We start from the raw sequence: 23,489 nt of genomic DNA on the forward strand, positions 1-23,489 counted from the left end.
GTGCTTGGAAACAGTTTTGCTCTCTGTTGCCTGCTGATCCATTTGTCTCGCCTATTATGGCAGCAGTGTATCAAATTACAGTTAACGGATTTTTATACTGTTAAAATCGTGTTTTTCCTTCAAGCAACATTTCTCTCTGCAATCTCTTTACTCTTAATGCACTTTTCTATTATTTTTTCCCATTATCTTGTGCCTTAAGCCTTTCAGTTGCAAAGCAAATGCATGCGTATACCAACTTCATATATGTGTGTGTGTGTGTATATTCACCGTTATATAAAAAATGCATTATTGTGCATATATGTATTATTTAGCTCATTCTAATGTGGTTTTGTTCGTGTCACTTTAATGTTCAGATGTGCCACTTTGTGGCAACAGTTCATAGCCGTGCCTCTCCTTGCCAGAACGTTTCGCAAGCAGCATGCCAAACCAACAACAGCCAAGTTAGTTAACGGGAAAATTAAGCAATACGAAAGGTTTGCTCAAGCCTTGCCAATATCGTTCAAAAGAATACATAACTTTACATACAAATATATGTATATTATGTATGTATAACATATAATATATTTTAAACTCAAAAATATTTCGAAAGGCACTTTATAATGTTTGCGAATATTCGAAGTGAACACAAGGTAAATATTTAATGTACGAAGCGCTGCAAAAGCAATTTTAAATACAAAAATATTTTTTTAAATTATTTTAAAATGAAAATTATATTTAACACAAACGATCTGTATGTGTGTTTGTACAGTTGTGTGAGTGTTTGTTCAATAGTGTCGATTCTCCTCATTTTTTACCTGTAAAATGACTCCTTGCTTTGCCAATCAAACTGCTCGTGAATTTCGTTTTGCGCTGAAATGTATGCTACATCTAAACACATGTCACTTTGTGTGCTACTTTTTTGCACGCAGGTATGAAAGCGATTTCATCTAACTGCGTAACCAATTTGAACCAGTTGGTTGGTTCAATTTATGTAATCAATTGTTGACTGCGAGTGCGAACATTTCATCGGCATGTGAAATGTATTTTAGTCATCCCTATGAAAGCGATAAAGATCGTACGAGTATATGCTTTATTATTGCTAAAAGCCTTCACGTGCCACAGATTCGTATATATTTATGACGAATTATAAATTTTAACACTGTCAAGGTGGTCTTTACATAATGATTTTGTTGTTTGCAATCAGCAAACTATTGTTTGAAACTAATATGAACTGGATTGTCTTCACATGCGCATTAAATTACTTGCACGCACACACATACATACATACATATAATGTTCGAACTTTTTGTATAATTACCTAATTTTCCTCACAATTTAACGAATTAATGAAGGTCCACCGACAAAATTACCGTACAAATTATCTACAGTTAAGGAAGCCTTTATATTACGCTATAAAATATATAGAAAATATACACTTTTCGCCAACAAGGTTTTCAAAAATATTTAGCTATTTTTATAGTAATTTGTAACTTTTGTATCTTGAAGTATTCGCGTCTCGAAAAAGTTATCCAAATTACTTGGACCATTTCATCGTTTCAGAAACTTAATTTTTCTGTTGTTTAATTCCACAGAACCTCCGATGAAATGTTTAAACTAGCGACTGTTCGTCCGATTTGTGGAGTTCATACCTCTTCTCTTTTATTAAATTTCAAGAGTCCATACAAAAAAATCTGTTAAAACGTTTCAGGTGGCATTATATTAAAAGCTTTGTGACACAACTTTTCTCTTGTTCGGTTTTGTGGAACCGTATCTGTTCTCTTTTACTTTTTTCAAAGAATTTGTTTTATATCTGTCTAACGATGTCTAGCTGTTCTTTATTTCGTAGTGAGTCAGAACATGTGCAACGATTTCGAAAAAATATATTGGAATTAATAATTATAATTTTGCTCAAAACTATATAATTATGTTTAATTAACTAAAGCGGAAGCGATTTTCGAAAAACAGATTGTTTACAAAAGCAAAACAGATTAGAATGCGCACTAATGCAGCTTCAGACTATCAGTCATTCGACTATCTAACTGTTTGCCCCCTACATTTCGTTTTTGTAGCCTTTAGCATTAGCAGTCGTGTATTCCGCTTTGTTTACGTTTGGCTCTGCCTTTAATGTGCTTTTCCTCGCTTTACTAAACTCATATTTTGTTGTCTTTGTGCTGAAATGTGTAAAATTAAACGCATTTTTGTTCGCTTTTTCCCTTACCTCGAAATTTTTTTTGTAAAACTTTCTTCCTCATATTGTCTTGCAACTGTTTCTCAGACAGTTGTGCCAATGAGGAAGCAGTCAATTATTCTTTCTTCCCAAGCAGACCATCAATTCTTTAATCATTTGTTTACGCTTTTGTTTTGTTGTTTGTTGTTGCTGGATTCCATTGCTTTTATTAAAAATAACTTATATTTAAAAATTATGCAAATATTCAATTAATTGCATTAAAATATCGCGTGCCTGCCGCAAAGTGTTCCCACACTTCATACATTTACTTCGCACAAAATACTCGAGCAAAATTAAATTTGCTTTTTGAGGACACAAAAAATCACAATAAATGCCGTTTTGTTGCACAAATTTATGGCTGATATCTGTCAATTATGAATAATTAACGAAATAACTAAAATTAGTTACAAAATGAGCAAATGAGAATACTTCCATGGGGATAGAAAGAAAGAATGAACAAAATTTATATTTTTAATTTCGAAATAATTATTTTTTCGCATTTTTGAATTCAGATTTTCTGTTTCAAATTTTAATTTTTATTATAATAAAATTTTAAAACGTTTTGTTGTAGCTAAGGATACAATTTTCCTTTTTTAATTCACTTGATTTGACTTACAAAAAATTTTTCAAACACTATTAACCGTTATTTCGAGAAAGTCTTTTTATTTATATTTCAAGTGCCACAGCAAATTATATCATTTAAATCAATCATGGCGTTCAAATCAAATCTTAAATCCGTAATTAAACATTTGAGTGAAGTTTTTTTTTTAAATTTTGAATTTACCAAACAATTAACATTTTTGATTTTTGAAATCAAATCAAAATGAAAATTCAAAATTTTTTGAAAAAAAAAATTAAAATAAATTTAATTTTTTTCGAAACTAAAAAAAATAAATATTTGAATTTTCAAAACATATGCACTTCTTTAAAAAACATTTTTGATTTTCGAAAAAAAAATTAAATTTATTTCGATTTTTTTTTCCAAAAAACTTTGAATTTTCAAAACATATTTACATTTTTAGTTTTTGAAATCCGATAAAAATTTATATTTCTTTTTTCAAAAAAAGTTTGAATTTTTGATTTAGAAAAATTATTGATTTTAAAAAAATTATTCTCAAAAAGTGCTTTCTAATTATAATCCCAAAAATTTTTCATTTATTTCAGTATTTTCGAAAAATACTTTAAAACTCTTTTTCTTATACTTTACATTTCTTATTCGAAAATTTTCTGGTTTTCGAAAAAAATATAATTTTGAATAAGATGTTAAAGTTTAAAACAATTGGGAATGTATTCAAAAAATACTTTTAAATTATTGCTCTAAAAATTTTTGAATTTCAAAAAAATTTTCAGTTAAGAAAAACAAAAGATTTACTTTCAAAACAAATTCTTTTATCAATGCTTCTTTTAAGCAATAAACAATATAATGAATTACATATGTATATCAGTAATTAAGTGCTAGATAGTACTTGGTTGCTTAATGGATAATTATTACCGAACGAAGTACACAATTTTGTTGTGAATAAACTCTATTTCAAATTCCGACTATCGCACTTAACCTAACCAACAACGTGGCCATGTGATTATCTAAAGCTAATTATAATAAATATTAAAAATCTCTGGCTACTAAATTTGCACACCCAACTGCACACCATGTGCAAATATCATAACTTTAATTAAATAAAGAAAACAATTGCAATGAGTTACAAAACAAATAAGAAAAAAATTCAAAATAAATGCGAAGGCAAAACAAACTGGCAATTTAAAAGGTGCCTAGCACAGTGTGGTATTTAACGCATACATATTAACATTTTTGCCTCAGCAGTTGCAACAAAAAATGTGAATTTATCAGAGTTATTTTATTGTTATTTTTGCGCGCTCAGCCGCGCAACTGAGCACCATACGGTGAGTATGCCAACGCACACACGCACATCGCTACACACACTTACGCAAGCCATTGAAGTGCAGCTGGAAATTCTAGCATGCGGTCACTTTAACAACAACACGTTGGCCACCTTTTGAGCCAGACAGTTTGTCAGCCGATTAGGCAGTCAACCAGACACGACAGCAGACCGGCTGCGAAGCCGCTAATAATAAAACTGTTAAGCGTCAGCTGGCGCAACTCGGCGAGAGCCAGAGTTCGAACAAACAGCCTCAGTTCGCACAAACACCCTTCATTTGGCTCAAGCGCGCTGATTGAGCAACAGTTTGTGTTAAAACGTGGAAAGTAGCAGTCAGCTTTTGCGAAAAGCGCGGCAAAGCGTGTGGTCCCCGTTAATTTCTAAACAAATTTAAGCTTTAAATTAACGTTGTTTTGTAACCGATTGACCAAATTAAATAAAGAAAAAATAGTGAAAAATTAAAAAAGAACAACAAACGCTCCTTTGCAGTTCACACGCATTTCTCACTGTGTTAGTGGCACAAATTTTCTAGAAAAAAAATTACAAATACAGAAGCTAAAGATAAAAAAAAATCTGCGGCAGTAGCTGCAGCGGCATACCATTTGAATAGCGTGTGAAATTATTACAAAGCAGCAGCGATAGCGCTTATCAGCAATTAATACTTCGGCGGACCCCTTGTAGTGCACTTAATTAAGTTTAAAGTTCAAGCAGATTTTAGCAAATCGTAGACTATCTGTGTCTTTGCACTTATTGAAGTATATAGTGTGGTTAAACCGCCATAATTCACAATACTCTGCGGTGAACACGGTGGCGTATAAGTAACATTCATTGAATTGCCTGCGTTCTGTTTATTTCGGCGCTAAAAAGTTAAGCAACCAGAAGCGGCATAAAGATGTGCGAATTGGCGCTTATTCCAGCGCTGCGGCGTGAGGTAATCACAAAATTTATAAATACACATTTGTACATACATATGTACATACATACGTATGTAGGTAATTTTTTCTATTAAATATTTATCTGCGAATAACCTAATTTAAAAATATTAAAAAAATAAGAAAATTTAAATTAAAGAAATATCAAACTTTAATATATTCCTTGAGAAATCTCAGTAATATTTTATTGTAATAATAAATAACATACATTTTTTTTTAATTTTTGTAAAATATTAATGTGAGAATATCGTAATTTAAAAATATTAAAAAAAAATAATTAAAAAAAAATAAATTAATATTTTTCTTAGAAAATGCAGTAACAGTTTAATAATACTAATATATTTACTGTTTTTTCAAAGAAGCTAAAATGTTTAACACTAAATTTTAAATAATAATAAATTTAACTCAGAACAGTTTTTGGGATATTTAAAATATCCAAAATATTTTTATTTATAGAAAACTAAATTGTTCTTGAATTTCTTCTTAAATTTATCTGTAAATGGCTTTATCATATTATTTTCACAAGAGCTTTGAATATACAATATTTACATAATTTTCGAAAATTGTTTTTTCAAAAACATACGACAAACTAGTGTCCTTCATAATTTTTTATTTATTTATAAAATCTTCTTTCTTTATTTTTTTTTCTTAAATATTTACTTCAGATTTTTTTTTATAAAAATAAAAATTTTAATATTTTTTCAATATTTTTATTTAAAAAAAACACAGTTTAAAAGGATAATTTTGTTTGTTTAAAATTTTGTTTGAAAGACAAACTATGAGTTGGTATACCAGAACAATATAACATAAGGCAGATGTGAATACATACATATTTTTTTGATTCATTGGGAGTTTCTAAGAGGGAATCTGAATTCACTATTTTTTTTTTGTAACAATTTCGGGAAATTGATTATTTAATATAACTTAATAAAATCTTGCAAGAAAATTGAAGCAACTGACTTTTCCTCATAATATAAATGTCGTCCTTCGGCCGTTCTTTTATGTGATCAAAACATGTCTACACTTTTTTGATTTAGAATTTTTAATTGAAATGTGCACAAACGAAAGTCAAGGCCATTTCTCCTCAACCTTCATGCGAACATGCATCTACATGTAAATATGTAATCATATATTTATATGGAGAAATATATTTTATGCATAAAAGTAATGCACGTTTGCGGGTATGAACTTTGTTCCGCTGTGATATTAAATGCATAATTCATAAGTATACTCGTATATGAGTTTATATGTATGTATATGTTTATATGCATTAACGGTGCGTTATTAAAACAAGCAAATATAAATCACAATTGTGAGGTTGCTCTATATTTTCCACTTTACATCAGCAGTAAATGGACCAGAATAAAAAATAGCAATTTGTGTAGTAAATATGCATGAGTGCTAGTGCATGTTTGAGCGCTTACGGATGTGTATACCCTGAGAGCAAATTCATAGCGAAATGTGGCTTTATTTTTTCTCCTAATTTTTTCATATTTGTTTATATTTTTTAATAATTTACTTATATTAATTCTTTATTTATGCTTTTTGTATATTTTTAAATATATTATTTTTCTTATTTTTTGTTGTTGTTTTATTATATATATATTTTTCTTATATATTTTTTGTTTTTATACATTACATTTTGTTTTTTTATCTTATAATACATTTTTCTCATTTTACATTTTTTTCATTATTTTTTTAAATAATATATTTTTTCATATACATTTTTTATATATTTTTACCTCTTTTTTAATTTTTTTTTTGATTTTTTTTATTGTTTTTAATTACGTATATACATATTTATGTATATTTTTCATAAATATTTTTTTTGTTTTTATGCTTTTTTTAACGCTGTGTTATCTCTTCTCTCTATAATAACAGTTTTTGTTGCTTTTGCTTCAAAATTTGTTCCAATTAAATAAAATTTTCCCTATTGGACTTCTCCATATGCGAGCATGTGTCATGTCATGTACTTTGTATATATACAAAATATTTTCACGGTCAATTTACGCTGAATTTGCTGGAAGTTAATGCTTTCAACATTTCACGTTTGCGCATTTTATATTGCGCTCGTACTCGTACACAGTTAGAAATTGGTGCACACACTTTCACTCATAATTGTAACGTGTGCATATGGATATGCAACTGTCTTTTTCCTTGCACATAATTGTATAATTTTCTTTCTTTAATCCAATTTGTGCATTGCTGTGTGGTGCTGGTGTGGTACTACATGTCGTATGAGTAATGCGCTTAAATGAAAATAACAAAAAATTAAAATATTACTCATACGCCCAGCAGCTAATTTTCCTCTCTCTCATATTAATCTAAGAAATTATAATATATAATATTTTGCTTGCAACATGAAAACAATGATGCAACTACTTATCAGATAATCATCATCAGCTAGTTGTTTATAAATGCAAATGCCGCCGTAGTATTCTAATGAAAATTATGCACTTGCGCTCTTCGCGAGAATTTTAATTCTAATACAACAGAATTTTTTCTGTTATAAAAATTCCCCAGCTAAACGCAAATACAACTGTGCATTACTCGCATGCTTTGCAATCACATTTTTTCTTTTACAATAATATAAATATTTTTTCTATTATCATATATTTATTTATTCTTTTTCATTATTTTTTTTTTTTGCCACCTGCTTATTGCTAGTAAAGCACTCTGATTTTCCCACACTCAATCAATTTTCTACTGTACAAAATACAAGTTTACAGCAGCAGATATGTCTGTAATTCAGCGATTATAACGACTATATCGCAATTGATTTGATGACGTTGCAAAAAAAAAAACAAAAATGCAACAATACTTGTCGAATAAATCAATAACTCAAAGTCACTTATTTGCGCGACTTTGTAGATATCAGCAAAGTACAATGCCGCCTAAACAATTCATAACAGTAACAATAACAAAAAAATCACAACCGCCAGGTAATTGGCACTTTGTCATTGCCGCAGACAAGCGCGCGCACACTTTGACAGCTACGAGTGAACATACTGGGATTTGTCCAATCAAACGTCGAAATACACACTCACATATGTGTGTATAGATAGTCAATGAAAATTGCTCATATGACAGCAGTGTATGTTATTATAAAGGGAATTCATTGATTTTTATCATTAGTGGGCGTACTTGGGTTAAATATGAATAACAGTTGGAGTGGATTGAGATGGTGTGTGATGAAAAAACCCGAATAAAGTTTGAATCACGATATTTCGGATTTTTGGACTATTTTTTGCGGTTATAGTTATGCATACATATGTACATATGTTACATAGAAACGTATACATGGGCACCTGTCCTCCTTGTGTTTTGGTAACATGATGCATGCGATTTTGTGATGTCAATGCAAATGAGGAATTAGCACATTTCCAAGTTAATAAATTTAGTAAATTTCAATGCGGATTCTGCGAAAAAATTGTAGTTTGATTAATCGTAGCGGTATACATGATAATAGATGAAAGTTAATGGGTATTTTACTTTGAAAAGAAATTATAATAGTGTGAATTAGTAAGATAATTAAATAATGAAGCGGAACAAGTTTACAGTACTGATTCAAAAACAGCAAACTTTTTTAACTTTTGAGAAAGGAACTCTTAAAAAAGTAAACGATAGTTTTTTCAATTAAATCAAAAAATATAAATATTTTAATTTCAGAAGCCTTTTTTAAAGGATTATATTTAGTAAAGCAAATACTGAAAAAAATAAAAATGAATTAAAATACAAAATGGCGAAAAATATGGTGTTGCTAATTGCAAATAACTCCAGAAAAAGTAAAGAGTTTGTTGTTGTTTTCTTGTTGTAAACAAAATTAAAGAAATGAATATTTGAAAAAAAAAATATTTTTATTATATTTTTTAAAAAATGGAAAAAAGTTATAGAAAATATATTTTAAATAAAAATGTTAAAAATTTCTGCTTTCCCAATTATCAAAAATAATTATCACTTTTAATTACTACGGTTAACTCAATTCTTAGTACAGTATTACGATTTTGAAATTATATAATCGTTAATACCTTCCTATAAAATCACACGAAGTTTCAAAAAAGTCTGCTGTTTATTAATTTTAAAAATTAAATTTGCTAATTTATTTATTTTTTTCTTATTTTTTTAATTCTTACCTATCTCAATGTTAAGTATAAATACATATTTATATATTGTATATTTAACACTCAAACACAATGTGTCAGATCACACCCCTTCACAAACAAAAAAATTTCACACATGTCGTGTAGTCCATTTGAACATTGCAAGGCAGTGAAAAGCATAGTGAAAAATGCATAATTAACGCAGAAACTGTTAATTAGTTTGTCGTAGATGTCACACCCTTCGCAGTGCCTCAACTTTAAATAGTTTAAATAAAAATATTTGTTATACATTTTCTTAAGCGATGTGTTGAGATTTTAATATAATAAAAATGTACTGAAAATTCGCACTCTTGGTAATGATAGATTTACCGTGCGATTCTATACTGTGATACAGTCTCAAGTCTCTAAATTTGAGATTTTAAGTTAGAGACAATTTTTGAGACTTGAGACGATTTTTCTGTTCTGTAAGTGACAGTCACAAAATCTATAACATTTCATTATTCAGAGTTGTTTTTACACTTGAATGAAAATAAATATGTTGATAAAAAATATTAAATTTTCTATAACATGGTCAAAAAACACAATTATCAATAAAAATAAAAATACTTTGTTTCATAATATTTACTAAATTTATGTAAAATTAATTTATTTTTAACGTTTTCGTGTTTGAGTTGCTTACAAAATATAAAAAGACGGCAATCCATTAATATTTATGATGATCTCTATTCAGTTTATTCATAATGGCAGACATGAGTTCCTTTTAGTTTTGTGACCTGCTAACTATCAGGTCTCAAATTTGAGGCAATATTTTGAGACTAACGCTAGAGACTGTTTAGTGAATAGTAACTAGTCACTTATTGAGACTTTACCTCAAAATGCCTCAAATAAAGACTAGAGACTGGTTACAAAATCCCGCTATTACTTTGTTAAAGACGGTCGCTTCCTTTTCATAATTAATATGGTATGTAACCCAACAAAGTCTGGTCGCAAACCATAGTCACTAAAGACAAGCGATGTGCACAGCTGACTGGGAGTTGATTTACTACTGATTGTTTAACTCAATTGTTATTTAAAATTTACTAAAACTATAATTACAACTTAAAGTGGCCTGTTAGATAAATTTTATTTTATTATTATTAAATACAATAAATATATACATATGCATGTACGTATGTGTGTTTTTTGTGTGCAAACTTAAAGTGTTCTTATCATGACATTACTCAGAAACTAGTTATCATCCATATTTCATTCTCTTGAAATGTCCAGGACTTTTTAAAATGCAATTGAGATGTTATTTATGTCAATTTTGCGCGCAAATAACAGTATATTGAACCCTGCCAATTCAAATAGTGTTTACCCAAGGGCTCGCTTTCAAGTGATAAACAAAGCGAACGCGAAATACTCATTATATTTCTTTACAAAAAGCGTATAAAATACCAATATGTAATTAACGGCATCTATATTTGTATAAAGCCTCACCCTATTGCAGCAGTAATGCGGCCATCAATCTCAATTTGAATGGCTTCTGTGGCGCTGTCATCAGTTGCCATAGGTACACATAAGTCTTCAATGCGTATAATGCCTTGTTTACACCACCACAATTCAATTATGGCAAAATCGCAATAATATTTGACCCTGATTGCCAGCGGCGTTCGCAAGTGTAGGTGCATTGACCGCTTCAATCGCTTTTAGCAAAATAGGAATAACAATAATTCAGGGCTTTTGGACACTAACGGCTTAACTATTGATTACAGTTTGTTTATTTATTTATTGCTTGTTGAAATATTATCATTTTTTGTTTGCAGAAAATATCGAAAACAATTTCGACGTTGAAATTTTTAATTTATTAGCTTTATTCAAGCACATGCGTTGGTTTATATGAGAATTGCGCAAACACATGCGAAACAGATAACGGTTATAAAGTATATTAAATCGCTTGTGCACTGCTATTTTATTGCGCTGATCTCATCGTTGCTACTTTGAATACTTTTTTTACCAAGCGTAATTTGAATCTGAACTACGTCACATGCTGCACGTTGTTCGAGCCATCAGTGCTGATCAGATTTAGTATGTTTTGCGCATTATATGAATAATCAGTCCACTTCACTTTTGGAATTGCCGACTTTTTTTGCCAAAAACAATACGATTTTTTAAGTCTGAGGCAAAAATAAAATAGTAAGAACGTCAATTTATTTTATAAAAACCACGCAATAATTTCATATTTATTTTATGAAGTTTGCGAAGTAGTCGCCAAAAACTAAGTCAATCTCACTATTAATCAATACTCATCAGTTCGTTCAATCGTCGGTGCGAACCTTAAAGATTTTACTATAAACAACTATCGTCATTGAAAACCTAAAAGTATAATAATAAAAACAAACCTGCAACTGTCTTTCCATATTGGCGGCGCCAATCGTCACCCTGGTACCATCAGTTTGTCCTTGTCTTAAATGCTGATAACCACATTTCTTGCGCTTTATATATAAATACATACATACATATAAATATATAAACTTCACTACTCCGTCACTTTCCCCACTCTACTCTGTTTACTTTGAATGCCACTGATCGCGTGCGAATCTCAATTATTTTGAATTTTATAGCCAATTGAACGGCGCTTATCGCAAGTAATGTCCAAAATCTTGATTTGAGTGGAGTTAACCCACTACAAAGTGTCAACAGAGACATTGTGAAATATTGAAATATAGCAAACAAACATAATTTCAATTATATATGTATGTATGTACATATATATGTAACTATATTTCGCCGATAATAAAAATGTCCAAGCCGCCGAGTTCGCACCCTTAACTACTCCGTTGCACCTTTCATCCACTATCTCTGTACCTCCCCGCGGCATTTCCATTAGATAACGATTTTTGCACTTGGCGAAAACAAAATGGTAAAAATAACTGTGCTTTATTTAAATAGCCGCTACTTAGGCTAGTCAGTTCAATAAACAAATTGTCATTCGAAGTGTTAACAACATGGTGAAAGGTTCGTTTCTCACGCGTTATACGGAAAGGCGCAGAAGCCTGCTCTCCTGGCGGCGTCGCAGCAGCGATGTGAGTGTGCTCATTATTAGTTCGAGTATTCGAGTGCTTTTTGTGAAAATGAAAACTATTTTGATTGAATTATACTATTGTTTGCTAGAGATATGTATGTAGGCTATGCAAAATTGTGATTGCGGTGGAAATAAATGGTTGCACGTAGTGTAAAACGTGCTCTGGAACACGCGAGCACATTTCAAGCAAAGTATTTGTGAATCATTGCTGTTGATTGTGTTCTCCATTGTGCTTTTAAACAAAAGAGTTGACAAAACGCGAAACCAACAGCAAATTGGTTTTAATCATTTTTTGAATTTTTTTGAATTTTTCACTTGTTAACGTAAAATGTCAACTCGCAGATTTCAAATTAATTCAAGTAGATCAGAAGCTAGGTTAAATATTTTTGTCATTGTTGTAGCAGCTTCACACATTTCCTACACGAGCTGATTTCCCCTTTTTTAGGTCAGAAGCGGGGCCAGCAATTGGTTATCAGAATTAAAAATGTCTAACTGTTTGTCGTAACTATCAGTGGCTCAGAAACAATTCCAGCTCTGCGCTAACGGCTTTTACTTGAGCTGGTAACACGTTGATAGTTCATAAGCAGCAAAAATTATATATGTATGTATATCGTAGTAAATATATAGAAATTTCTCATTTAAACAATGCTTATCAAAATCAAGTAGCAACCGCGCTTAGCTCGAATAATTAATAAAAATATATAGTATGTATGTCTGTGCGAAACTTGGTGCTCAATTGACATCATTCGCTGTGTGACGAATTGCCATCAAAAACAGGTGAAATGAACTCAAATATGACGAGCATATAATTGATTTTTCGCTAATAAAAATAGTATAAATTTAACTTTATGGCATTTTGTTCCAAGTTAGTAACATTGATGACAAAAATTCGTGTTTCTATAGCGATTTCTTCCAATTGTTATTGTCACCAGCAGTTCACTGTTGCTATCAGCATCGAATAGATAAAGTATACTACAATGTTTTTGCGCAAAGTCCACGGCTATTTTGGGTCAAAATCACTCATTACCAAATGTAATTTTTTGCTTTATTGCTGCCTATTCATAAATGCGTCACTCATTACCAAATGTAATTTTTTGCTTTATTGCTGCCTATTCATAAATGCGTCCTCGCTAAAAGTAGATTATTATCGATTTACGGACTTACGCTGTTATGAAATTATAAGAGGGTGGCATTTTCTCTTCAACATATGTAGCTAGATAAATAACAAATTTTATATAAATACGTGATTATATGGTAAACAAGAGGCTTACCTGTGGCTTGCAAATTGTTCAGTTTCTATGCGCGGTAAATAAAAATAAGTGTTTGTGGGTAACGGTAGTGAGTTCTATTTTAAATTTATAAATCAAAAAATTAAAATTATTAATGATATAAATAAGAGGTAATTTTTTGTAATAAAGATTTTATATTAAGCTAAAATTTTTGCCCCACATCCATGTATTTACGAATTATTTGACTTGTATATTGTGTAACACCGCTCTTGCTACATATTAGTTTTCTTGCGTCAAGTTCACCCAATTTGCAATTACACATTAGACAACTAGAATGAGCTAATATAATGCAAATATCTAACCACTAATTACTTTTCTCATTAGTTTTGCGATTATCTCATTGCATTTATGTCAAATATAGAACACAAAATTTAAACACTTATTTAATTTTTCGCTAAAAATAAAAATACTATTCGTCGTCTACAGCACAGCAAATGATATACTGTTATTTTTAGCCAGCAAATCTTTAAAAACATACTTCTCCAACATTTAACAGAAGAATTTTTTAAATTCCTATCTCTTTTCTAAAACAGATGCAAATTTATGCTTTCATAAATTCGCCGAGCATTTCTAAACGACTTTCGTTATGTGCGCATTTTGTAAAATTTTGACCAGTTGTACCTTTTCGGATATGTTGTAACTCTATTTTAAAATATATCCTTGTCTATGTATCTATGTTTGTCACTTTTTCATATTTTGCTCAGTTTTGGTTATTTTATTTTTTGATAGTTTTATAAAAATAGTGGCCACATAAAAATATTTTGAATTTTAATTCTCACGAACAGTTTTCGTAAGATTTTAAGTGTGACAGTTATTTTTCAATATTTTGCGCCACTCAAATTCATTCGATATTTGGCAACACTGTTCCAAAATATGTGAAAAATAAAATTTTGTGAAAGATTTCTATTTAATATGCATTTGGAATTGAAAGTTGTTTCAATTGCCATTGTTGGGCTAAAAATCGAATAACCTCCTTTAGACACATTTCTCGAAAAGTGATAAAAGTCTCATATTCCACATTTTTCTACAAAAATTGGAGCGAGATTTTGTTTACTCTTTAGTTCACCAAGTTACATAATTGCATGTAAGTTATCGAACTGTTATCGATTATTTGAATTGCTCGATCAATCTGTGTAACTGCTATGAATTTAAATTCATTTGTTTGGTCAACTTTTACAAACAGCTGTTCAATATATTATATATATATATTCTTTTTTTTTGTCGTGAGTAACACTTGTTGACTACGCTGTAAATAAATTTTCTACGAACAGTGCTATCAATAAAGCAAAGTAAATATTTTCAATTAAATTCAATAAACAAAGGAAAATTACATAAATTTTGACTTTAGCGCGCTTGACAACTTTAATCCTGCGAATAAGATGTATATAAACATTTAAGACTGTTCAATTGCAAGTTTTTTTTTTATAATTTTTGCCACCTGAGCGCATTATGAAATGCAAGGGAATAATTCAAATAATGGATGGCACTTGAGTGCGTAGAAAATATATTTTGTTTAGGTGATTCAAGTACTTGGCTTAATGCCAACTATTTTTAGTATCACTTGCAGGCATAATTATATACATAAACAATTAAACAATTGATTATATCATTGTTATAGAACACTGCTTGGAAGCAAGTTTACTATCAAAATCACTTCCACTTTTGTTTACAAATTTTTCAGCTAAAAATAAGTCGTTCACTAATTCTTTGGCACTCAAGTTATGTTTTATAACGTTTTCAACTACATTGTAACTACCACTTAGAAATTATTTTTTTATCAATATTTTAGTGTAAATATACTTTAACTTTAATCAATAAATCGGCGGCAATTATTTGCCTCATTTTCACGTGTTTCGTCGCATGTGAAAATTATAAAAGCAATATGAAATCAAATTTAATTATATTTATACAGATAAATACTACACGGTTTGCGGCGAATAACCGTTATCAGTGGCATTATGTAAAACTTAATTCATTTAGTTACATATCTACATTATTTGTGTGTTTATAATGAGTATGCGCTGCATTTCTTACATTATTTAGGATTTTACTTTCTCAGTGATTATTTACATATATACATATTTATTTTATATCTAGTTATTTAACAGTTCCATGTGCACATATAAGCTAAATATAATATTTAATCGAATTTTATGCACTGCGCTCAGGTTTTGCCCGTTTTTAATAGCACCAACGCAGAGAAAAATCATTAAACCAATTTGTATGTAATTTTGTGCTAAATACTTATATACATATGTACACGTGCACACGAAGCTAAGTATATATACATATATGTATGTAAAATCGTTCATTGTACCGAATGGGAATACTTTTTCTTAAAGCTTTCACATAGGACAGCACTAAATGGCACAGTTAACAATATTTTTTTTTGCACCAAGCGCTAACAAAACAAAATAATGATAATTATGCAAAAGGTTTTATTGTTATAAACTGAGTTATTTTTCAATATTTAAAAAAAATGTATGAAGAAAATTTAGACTTTCGATTTTTTTGTTAAGGTTTTTAATCTTTCATTTTTTTAAAATTTCTTAAATTTATTTTTGTTTAAAGTTTTTTATAACTTTTTTTTTTATTAAAAGAGAAGAGTCCAAATCTAAGACTTTTAATTGTTATTATTTTTTAAGTTTTTGCTTTTATCATTTTTAATTAATTTATTTTTTTCTGAAATTTTAATGACATAAAGCGGATTGTTTTTTCAATAAATTTTATTTTCGTAATATATTTAGCTTTCAATATATATTTTAACACATTATTAACTATTTTTCGCTGTTTTCAATTAATTTCTTTTTTTTAATATTTTTGAATGTAATTGTTTTCTTCTAATCTTATTTAAAAATATTTTTCAAGTTTTTTTAATTATTTTTGCCAACTCATAATTACAGGATTTACAGTAGTTTTAAACAAAAGTTTAGCTTAAAAATTTTGGTTAATAATTTTCGCTTTTTATTATATATGTACATATATAAATATATTACATTAATTAAAATGAAAAAAATTTCAAAACTTACGTTTTTTCATTCAAAAAGAAATTCAATATTTTTAATTATTTACTTATTTCAAATAAGTTATAAGTATTTTTCAGTTGTAACTACTATTATGTAGTCTACAATTTTAATTATTATATAATAATTCACCTTATCCAACACATAATTACTTTTCACCTTTTAAGTAAAGTTTATTTGTGTTGTAATTTTGTGATTTCACCGTCACCAGCAAGTGAATCGTAGTTCCTACAAGTATATTCACATATATGTACATATATGCAATATATCACGCAGTATTTATTAGCCACGACTTCTTACACCGTTATATTTGTGATATTCGTAAACTTACAGCAAATGGCTTCACTTAATTAATTAATTAATTAAACTGAATTGATTTGGTTTGATTGATTGATTGACGATGTAATTGTACTTGCATATTTGTTTTGCTAGGTTATGTTTACTACTTTCTTCCTCAAACCCCACAAACACACTTACAATGCTACGCTGTACAATAACAATTGAGAATTTACTAACTGCTTTTCTTTAATTTTTTCGGTACAGGTGCTGTCTATGAGCACAGATGATTATCGCAAGGCTTCATTATTTGCAACCGGTTCCTTTGACTTGGACTTCCCCATACCAGATTTAATTGGCACAACAGAAATTCTCACAGAAGAGCATCGGTAAGTGGTTAAGGAATTTTTGTTTAACACAATTTAAGCTATGAACAGAGGAATTTATGGAAAAAATGTGGCCAAGTGTGGTTCTTGGAGTAAATTTTGAATTTTAATTAAGTTTTTATAAAAAAAATATATTAGACTACTGTTCTTGATAACTAATAAAATTTTTGAATTGCTTGCATTCTCTTCTGAGATAATGACCGTGTGGCCATATATTACACAGAGAAAAATAGTTTAGTTAATTTTTTAAAGCATTATTGAAATAGTTCTGAAGCCGATTTCTACTTTATACATACATATAAACGTACATAAACAGACCCACATATGTAGGTATATGATAATGGAATTTTTAATTATCTAACTCATTTGATAATTCAAAGATGATTTAATCTTCAAAACATGCAATTAACGGCGCATGTTTCTTGCAAAAAAAAAAGTAATTAAAACCGTAATTTAAAATTTTTTTGTGACGAAAATTTGCAACCAGCACACATACATATCTACATACAGGCAGGCCTTTATTGAAAGCTCACTTGATTTACATAATGATTTGAGTGTTAATTATAAAAATATATATGTATATGCTAATAATTATGCATAAAACGTATTTCAGTCGTTTTTAAGCTCAATGTCATTAAAGAAATGTAATTAAGAGTATTTTAAGTCACAGAAAACGGTGCCATTTGGTATCATGACACAACGTTTAAGTAATTTGTAATTTATTTTAATTGTTGTTGTTGTTTCTTTGCGCACGTTTAGTGAAAAACTTTGTGGACACCTACCCGCACGCGCCGAAGGCTATTCGTGGTCATTGATATTCAGCACCTCCCAGCATGGCTTCTCGCTGAATTCGCTCTACCGAAAGATGCAGAAACTCGAAAGTCCCATACTAATTGTCATACAAGATACAGATAATAATGTGAGTACAAATTGCCTTTATATTTTCAGGCCTCAAAATAATTTTCGCAAAATTAAATTTGGTTTTTTAGGTCTTTGGCGCTTTAACGTCCTGCTCCCTGCACGTGTCCGATCACTTCTACGGCACCGGCGAATCGCTGTTATACAAATTTAATCCCAGCTTTAAAGTGTTCCATTGGACCGGCGAGAATTTATATTTCATTAAGGGCAATATGGAGAGCTTGTCGATCGGTGCTGGAGAGTAAGTTCATCAATCACATTTATATTTAGTTATTTCAATTAATTTTCACAGGTGTTAAATATATATACGTTTTGAGTAATTTTTTTGAAGTATAGCATTTCTCTTAAAAAAAATAATAATAATTCAATATTAAGCGCATTAATGCTCAGTAGAAAGCGAAGTAAGCAGGAGGAAAAATTCTAAAACAATTTTTTTTTTGTAGTTTTTATAATATGCGGAATTATTAATTTTTGCTTTATTGGTTTTAAATATTTCTTCATGTTCTTTGAATAAATTTTATTTTTATCTTTACTGTTCTTTTTTTGCGATTGTATTTTTTATTTTCATCAATATTTTCTTTAATATAAATTAAAATTTTCTAACATAAATAATAATATTTATAATTCTTAAGAATAAAAACATATTTTTCAAATTTTATTGTGTATGAAAAGTGCCTATGAAAATTTAATAAAAAAAAACTTTTTGTTCTTAAAATCTTTACATAATTTTCAACTCCAATCGTTTCTTGAAAAATGGAAATAAAATGGCTATGCTTTTTTAGCTCTCTAAATAAAAGGTTGTGCCTCAAAAGTTGTACTATTTAGCACTTTTTTATGTGTGAGTTGTTTTAAATTACTTTCAAGTGTAAGAATAGTTTTTTAAACTCATTGTTTGTTGTAGATGTCAAAATATTTTTGAAATGATATTTTAAGGTCTCGACCGACCACAAATCTGATTATCGAAATCCATCTTGTGAAAAAATATGTTTTAAGGCGAAAATACTCGACTTGGTTTGATGCCTTAACCCTTTGCAGCGAATCTATTTTTTTCCAAATCCTATTTTTTTAGTTTCAAATAATTTTTTATATTTCTCACATATCTCACATATCTCTCTTTAAAACTAACTCCGTTTTCTCACTCTTTTTTCAGCGGTCGCTTTGGTCTATGGCTAGACGGTGACCTCAACCAAGGGCGATCACAATCCTGCAGCACATACGGCAATGAGCCACTAGCACCGCAAGAAGACTTCGTTATCAAAACACTCGAATGCTGGGCATTTGTTTAAGATTTTGTAGTGAAAGCAAACAGAAAATTATTACGAAAGCTAAACTATTTTATAATTAGTGGAGAAAAGAAAACTATCAAAGAAAACAAGAGAGCAAACATATTTAACTTTGTGTAACAACCAATTTAGGAAAAACAACAAATGCAAGCGAAGCGAAACTTCTCAAAGCCCCATAAAGTTGAAGTGTTTCAAAAACAACAACAAGAAAGTGGTGGCGCGACCAGCGCCAACCTGTGGTACGCTGCGGCGAAAGCAGAAACAACACGTCTGCAACAACAAAAGCTAAAGCAAAAGCAAAAGCAAAAGAAATTTATAATTAAAACTATTAAATTAAGTTAATCATATTATAATAATTAAACATTAAGCGCTATTAAGCAAATCATTTAGAACGAAAGGCAAGAATTGTTATTATTATTTTTATACATACGGCTGACGCATATTCATGCGCGCGCAGCACATTTTGAAAACACACATGCAACTTGGCGTCAAATGTCAGCCTTAAAAGTGTCATTTGAGTAAAAAAACACAACACAAAAAACAGCAAAAGCGCCAGAGTAGTGAAGAAAGCATATAAACTAAACACACATACACATTTACATACATACAACCATAAGCGCTAAGCATAATTTTGTGCAAATGCGCTACACACACACTCACACAAATGCTGTGTCATTGCTTTATTTAAGTTATTATGTATTAATGCTACAACAAAAATGTAAAAGTCGACTTTTCGAAAGACACTTTAAGTTGCAGTATTTCGTGAGAAAGCCTCCTGAAAGTAACTAAACTGTTTGGCAAAGCGAGTCGGAAGCTATTTCGCTGGCACAGCATGTGGTTTAGCGCTACTTTCGGGAGGCAGCAGCTCGTAGTGCAATTATTCATTAGAAAAGTACGGCTATTTAATTAAAAAATGTATTTAAACGTAATATTGTTGCATACTTTGTAGCGCAGTAGATTTTGTAGAATTGTGCGTTCAAAAATTATAATTGAAAAGTAGTAACTTTGTGGAATAAAAGTGTGAAAAGCGCCTATAAAAAATGGCTTATAACGAAACAAAAACAACTTCTTCTCTTACTTTATATTAGCATAATGATTGAGTAAATTGAGTAAAAAAATTGTTGGGTTTTGAAAGGTATATATGTATATAACATAAAATGTTACAGTTAGTATGCGCAGTAAAAAGTACCGTAAAAAATCAGTAATACGCATATACTAATTTTAAAGAAATATACATATGTATTGATTATGGTTAAAAAAAATTAATTATCGTAACGTAACGTAACTTAATGTGACATAACGTAACGTAAACAAAATTTATCGTAACGTAACGCAACTTAATGTGACATAATATAATGTAACCTGACTTGGCGTAACGTAACGTAACTTAAATAATTTAGCAGTTGTAAAAATTTAAAATTATAAATTTATTTAAAAATGCTTATATAGACATACATGTGTATGTATGTGTAGCATTTACACCAACGCCTGTCATGCTGTTGCTTTCGGGCCACAGGCCCTATGCTGCAAATATACACACCTACAAGATACTTATCGCCACCAACCACACCACTTCTGTAGCGCTTTGAGAAGCAAGCACTTGCTTCATGGTTTGATTTTTGTTGACAATTTAAGAATTTCATAAATTTAATTTTAAATGTTGTAATAACAAAAAAAAATTTATTAAAAAAAAAAAACGAAAAATATATATACACACACATAAATATTGTGAGCTAGCTAGCTGTTAAAAAACGCATTGATTGCGTCATAATTACACTTAAGTTTTTAATAGAATGAGTAATTTACACTTAATTAAATAATTAAACTAATTCTTATTATTATGACCATAACTGTAGCGTTTATTTCATTGTTATTAACGTGCAACCATAGAGCATTGAAGTCGCGTATTTTTGTTTGTTTATTTTTTAATTCAGAAAATTAATTTATATTGTTTTAAAAGGATAGTAATTTTCATGCATAATGGACCTAAAGTAATTGAAAATATTCAATTTAATAATTATGAAAATTTTAATATAATTATACAAAAAGAAGCGTTGAAAACAAACAAATAAAACGCAAATCAAGAGTTCATATGTACATACATATATATATAAATATATGGCAATTATTATGTGAACGAGCATAAAGGAAATTTTCAAAAATACATTATTTACAAACAAAAACAGATACAAACAAATAAACACAATATCTTTCATTTCGTTCTCTTTGGTTGTTAGAATTTCAATTCAATTTCGGTTAGTATGTTGGGGAAAAGCAAGAAAATTTTTACAAACTTACATGCATACTAGGGTGGGACAAAAATTTTAATTTTTTTCCTTAGATAAAATTAAACGTCTTTTTTTAGCCCACCCTAATACAAACAGATATGATTTAAAGTATTTTATTGAAAAGAACCCCGAGTAGAAAAAGCAGACAGCTTACAGCACAGAAAATATTTAGATTTTTAAAATATTGTTTAAAGTATATTCGACAGAATTCAGTATTTATACTCTAAAACCATAACTTGGCTTTCGGCAGCCATTCAGCTAAAGAAAATTAAACTGAGTAAAGTGCCAAGCAGCCGAAGCCCCTGAAAACCTCATTTGAAGTCGTGCTATTAGAGATTTGAAAATCAACGCTTATTCAGCTTAAAGAAATGATAGCTGAATACTGTGCTGAATGTGCTACAAATCCATCTTATTCATCATTTCAAGTGTCACACTGCAAAAATATATTTTTTTATTATCTTCCATGTTTAAATATTTGTATCTGAAACAGTCAACTGTGTAATCACTGTATGCAGAAGCTGTGCTGTAATTAACTGAAAATTGAACAAGTTGTAATTTAGCTCTTTGATACCGTAACTCAACTTACTTCAACTGTTTTGAATTTTGTGATTTTAAAAAATTAAAAGTTTTTCAAATGTGGCATTTGATAACTTTCTGGTAAACCTCATCTGATATATCGTTCGCATGAAGAACTCGTCCACTAACTAACGGATTCGTGTGACGAGTTAAATATGGCTCTCAATATGTATTCTTAGTTTACATGCCGTCCTTCAAGAGTTGATTCCCGGCTTCTTCTATTATCGAGTTAAAAAAAAACTATATAAATTTGTTTGTTTAAGCTTTGCTGACTGCTTAACTGTTCAGTCTTATTTCTTCCCATGAAGATCAGTTAATATATTAGCATACTTTTAGGCGCACTGATCACTGATCACAGTGAGGTATAAGAATTTTGAGTCAGAAATTATTATAATTATAATTATTTGAACGCACAAGGTGCATTCAATACGGAAATTATCGGAATAGACTCAGAAAAATTTGGATGCAAACGAAATGCAATTATAATATTATAAATTTTATTGATTTTTTGCAACAAATTTTTTGACTTACAAATTTTTATTGGCTCTTCATATCTAAATAAAAATTATGTCTACACTTTTCTTATTTCTAATTCGTGCTCTCTCCTCTCATGGAGATTTTTTGGGTTATTATCCTTCCGACTAAAAACTTCCAAGTTTTTGCTAGAAGTCTTAATCAGTATTAAAAGGTCTTGAATGCAATGTATTCTGCATGTAAGGTCGAGAAAAAACATGAACTTTTTTTGTACAACAGAATTTTTTAAACAACCGCTTATCACTTTGAAAATGTAAAAACTATAAATAGATAAACCTCATTTATATATGTATGTAGGTATATGCGGACCGCCTACCGTTATTTCCCAAGTTGATTTCTTTACAAACGCCCTCTGAAGTTTCAGTTTTTGTCATATAAAAAAGAAAGCTTTGTCCAATTCAAACGGTTCTTTTGAAATCCATGAAATAAATTTTGTATCTCCGAAGAAAAAAATATTTAAAGAGTTAAAGGAAGTTGAATCAGGTTAAGCAATGAAGCAATTATCTCTTAGTTGAGCACAAAATCACTTGCCATGATTAATATTGTTGATTTAGATTTTGCATGGCCAATATCCCCTTAACCCATACTGAAACCAGAAGCCTGATTTAATCAGCAATTTTTCAGTATTAGCATTATTTGTGATTTGTCAAATGTAGTGATCAGCTAACTAACTATCTAAGTTAGGATGGATGTCTGGCGACGCACAGAGGCTTTTA

General features: G+C 29.7%; 1 protein-coding gene across 23 annotated transcripts in view; it reads left to right on the forward strand.

Moving 5' to 3' along the window:
* LOC120773898 (TLD domain-containing protein 2) overlaps positions 1 to 23,137 on the forward strand; it is a 275,286-nt gene extending 252,149 nt beyond the window's left edge. For 21 of the 23 annotated variants that reach the window (XM_040103154.1, XM_040103078.1, XM_040103106.1 and 18 more), the window contains 4 exons: positions 17,056 to 17,177; positions 17,934 to 18,093; positions 18,164 to 18,333; positions 19,243 to 23,137. In XM_040103154.1, the coding sequence (XP_039959088.1) occupies positions 17,056 to 17,177; positions 17,934 to 18,093; positions 18,164 to 18,333; positions 19,243 to 19,378 (588 nt within the window). In that variant the 3' untranslated portion in view covers positions 19,379 to 23,137. Of the gene's footprint in view, positions 1 to 4,427; positions 5,036 to 12,138; positions 12,202 to 17,055; positions 17,178 to 17,933; positions 18,094 to 18,163; positions 18,334 to 19,242 lie in introns of those variants that run through there. The other 2 variants (XM_040103212.1, XM_040103204.1) reach the window with 2 other exon arrangements.
* Positions 23,138 to 23,489: the final 352 nt, after the last annotated feature.

This window comes from Bactrocera tryoni, chromosome 1 (assembly GCF_016617805.1).
Source record: "Bactrocera tryoni isolate S06 chromosome 1, CSIRO_BtryS06_freeze2, whole genome shotgun sequence".
Classification (NCBI taxonomy): Eukaryota; Metazoa; Arthropoda; class Insecta; order Diptera; family Tephritidae; genus Bactrocera; species Bactrocera tryoni.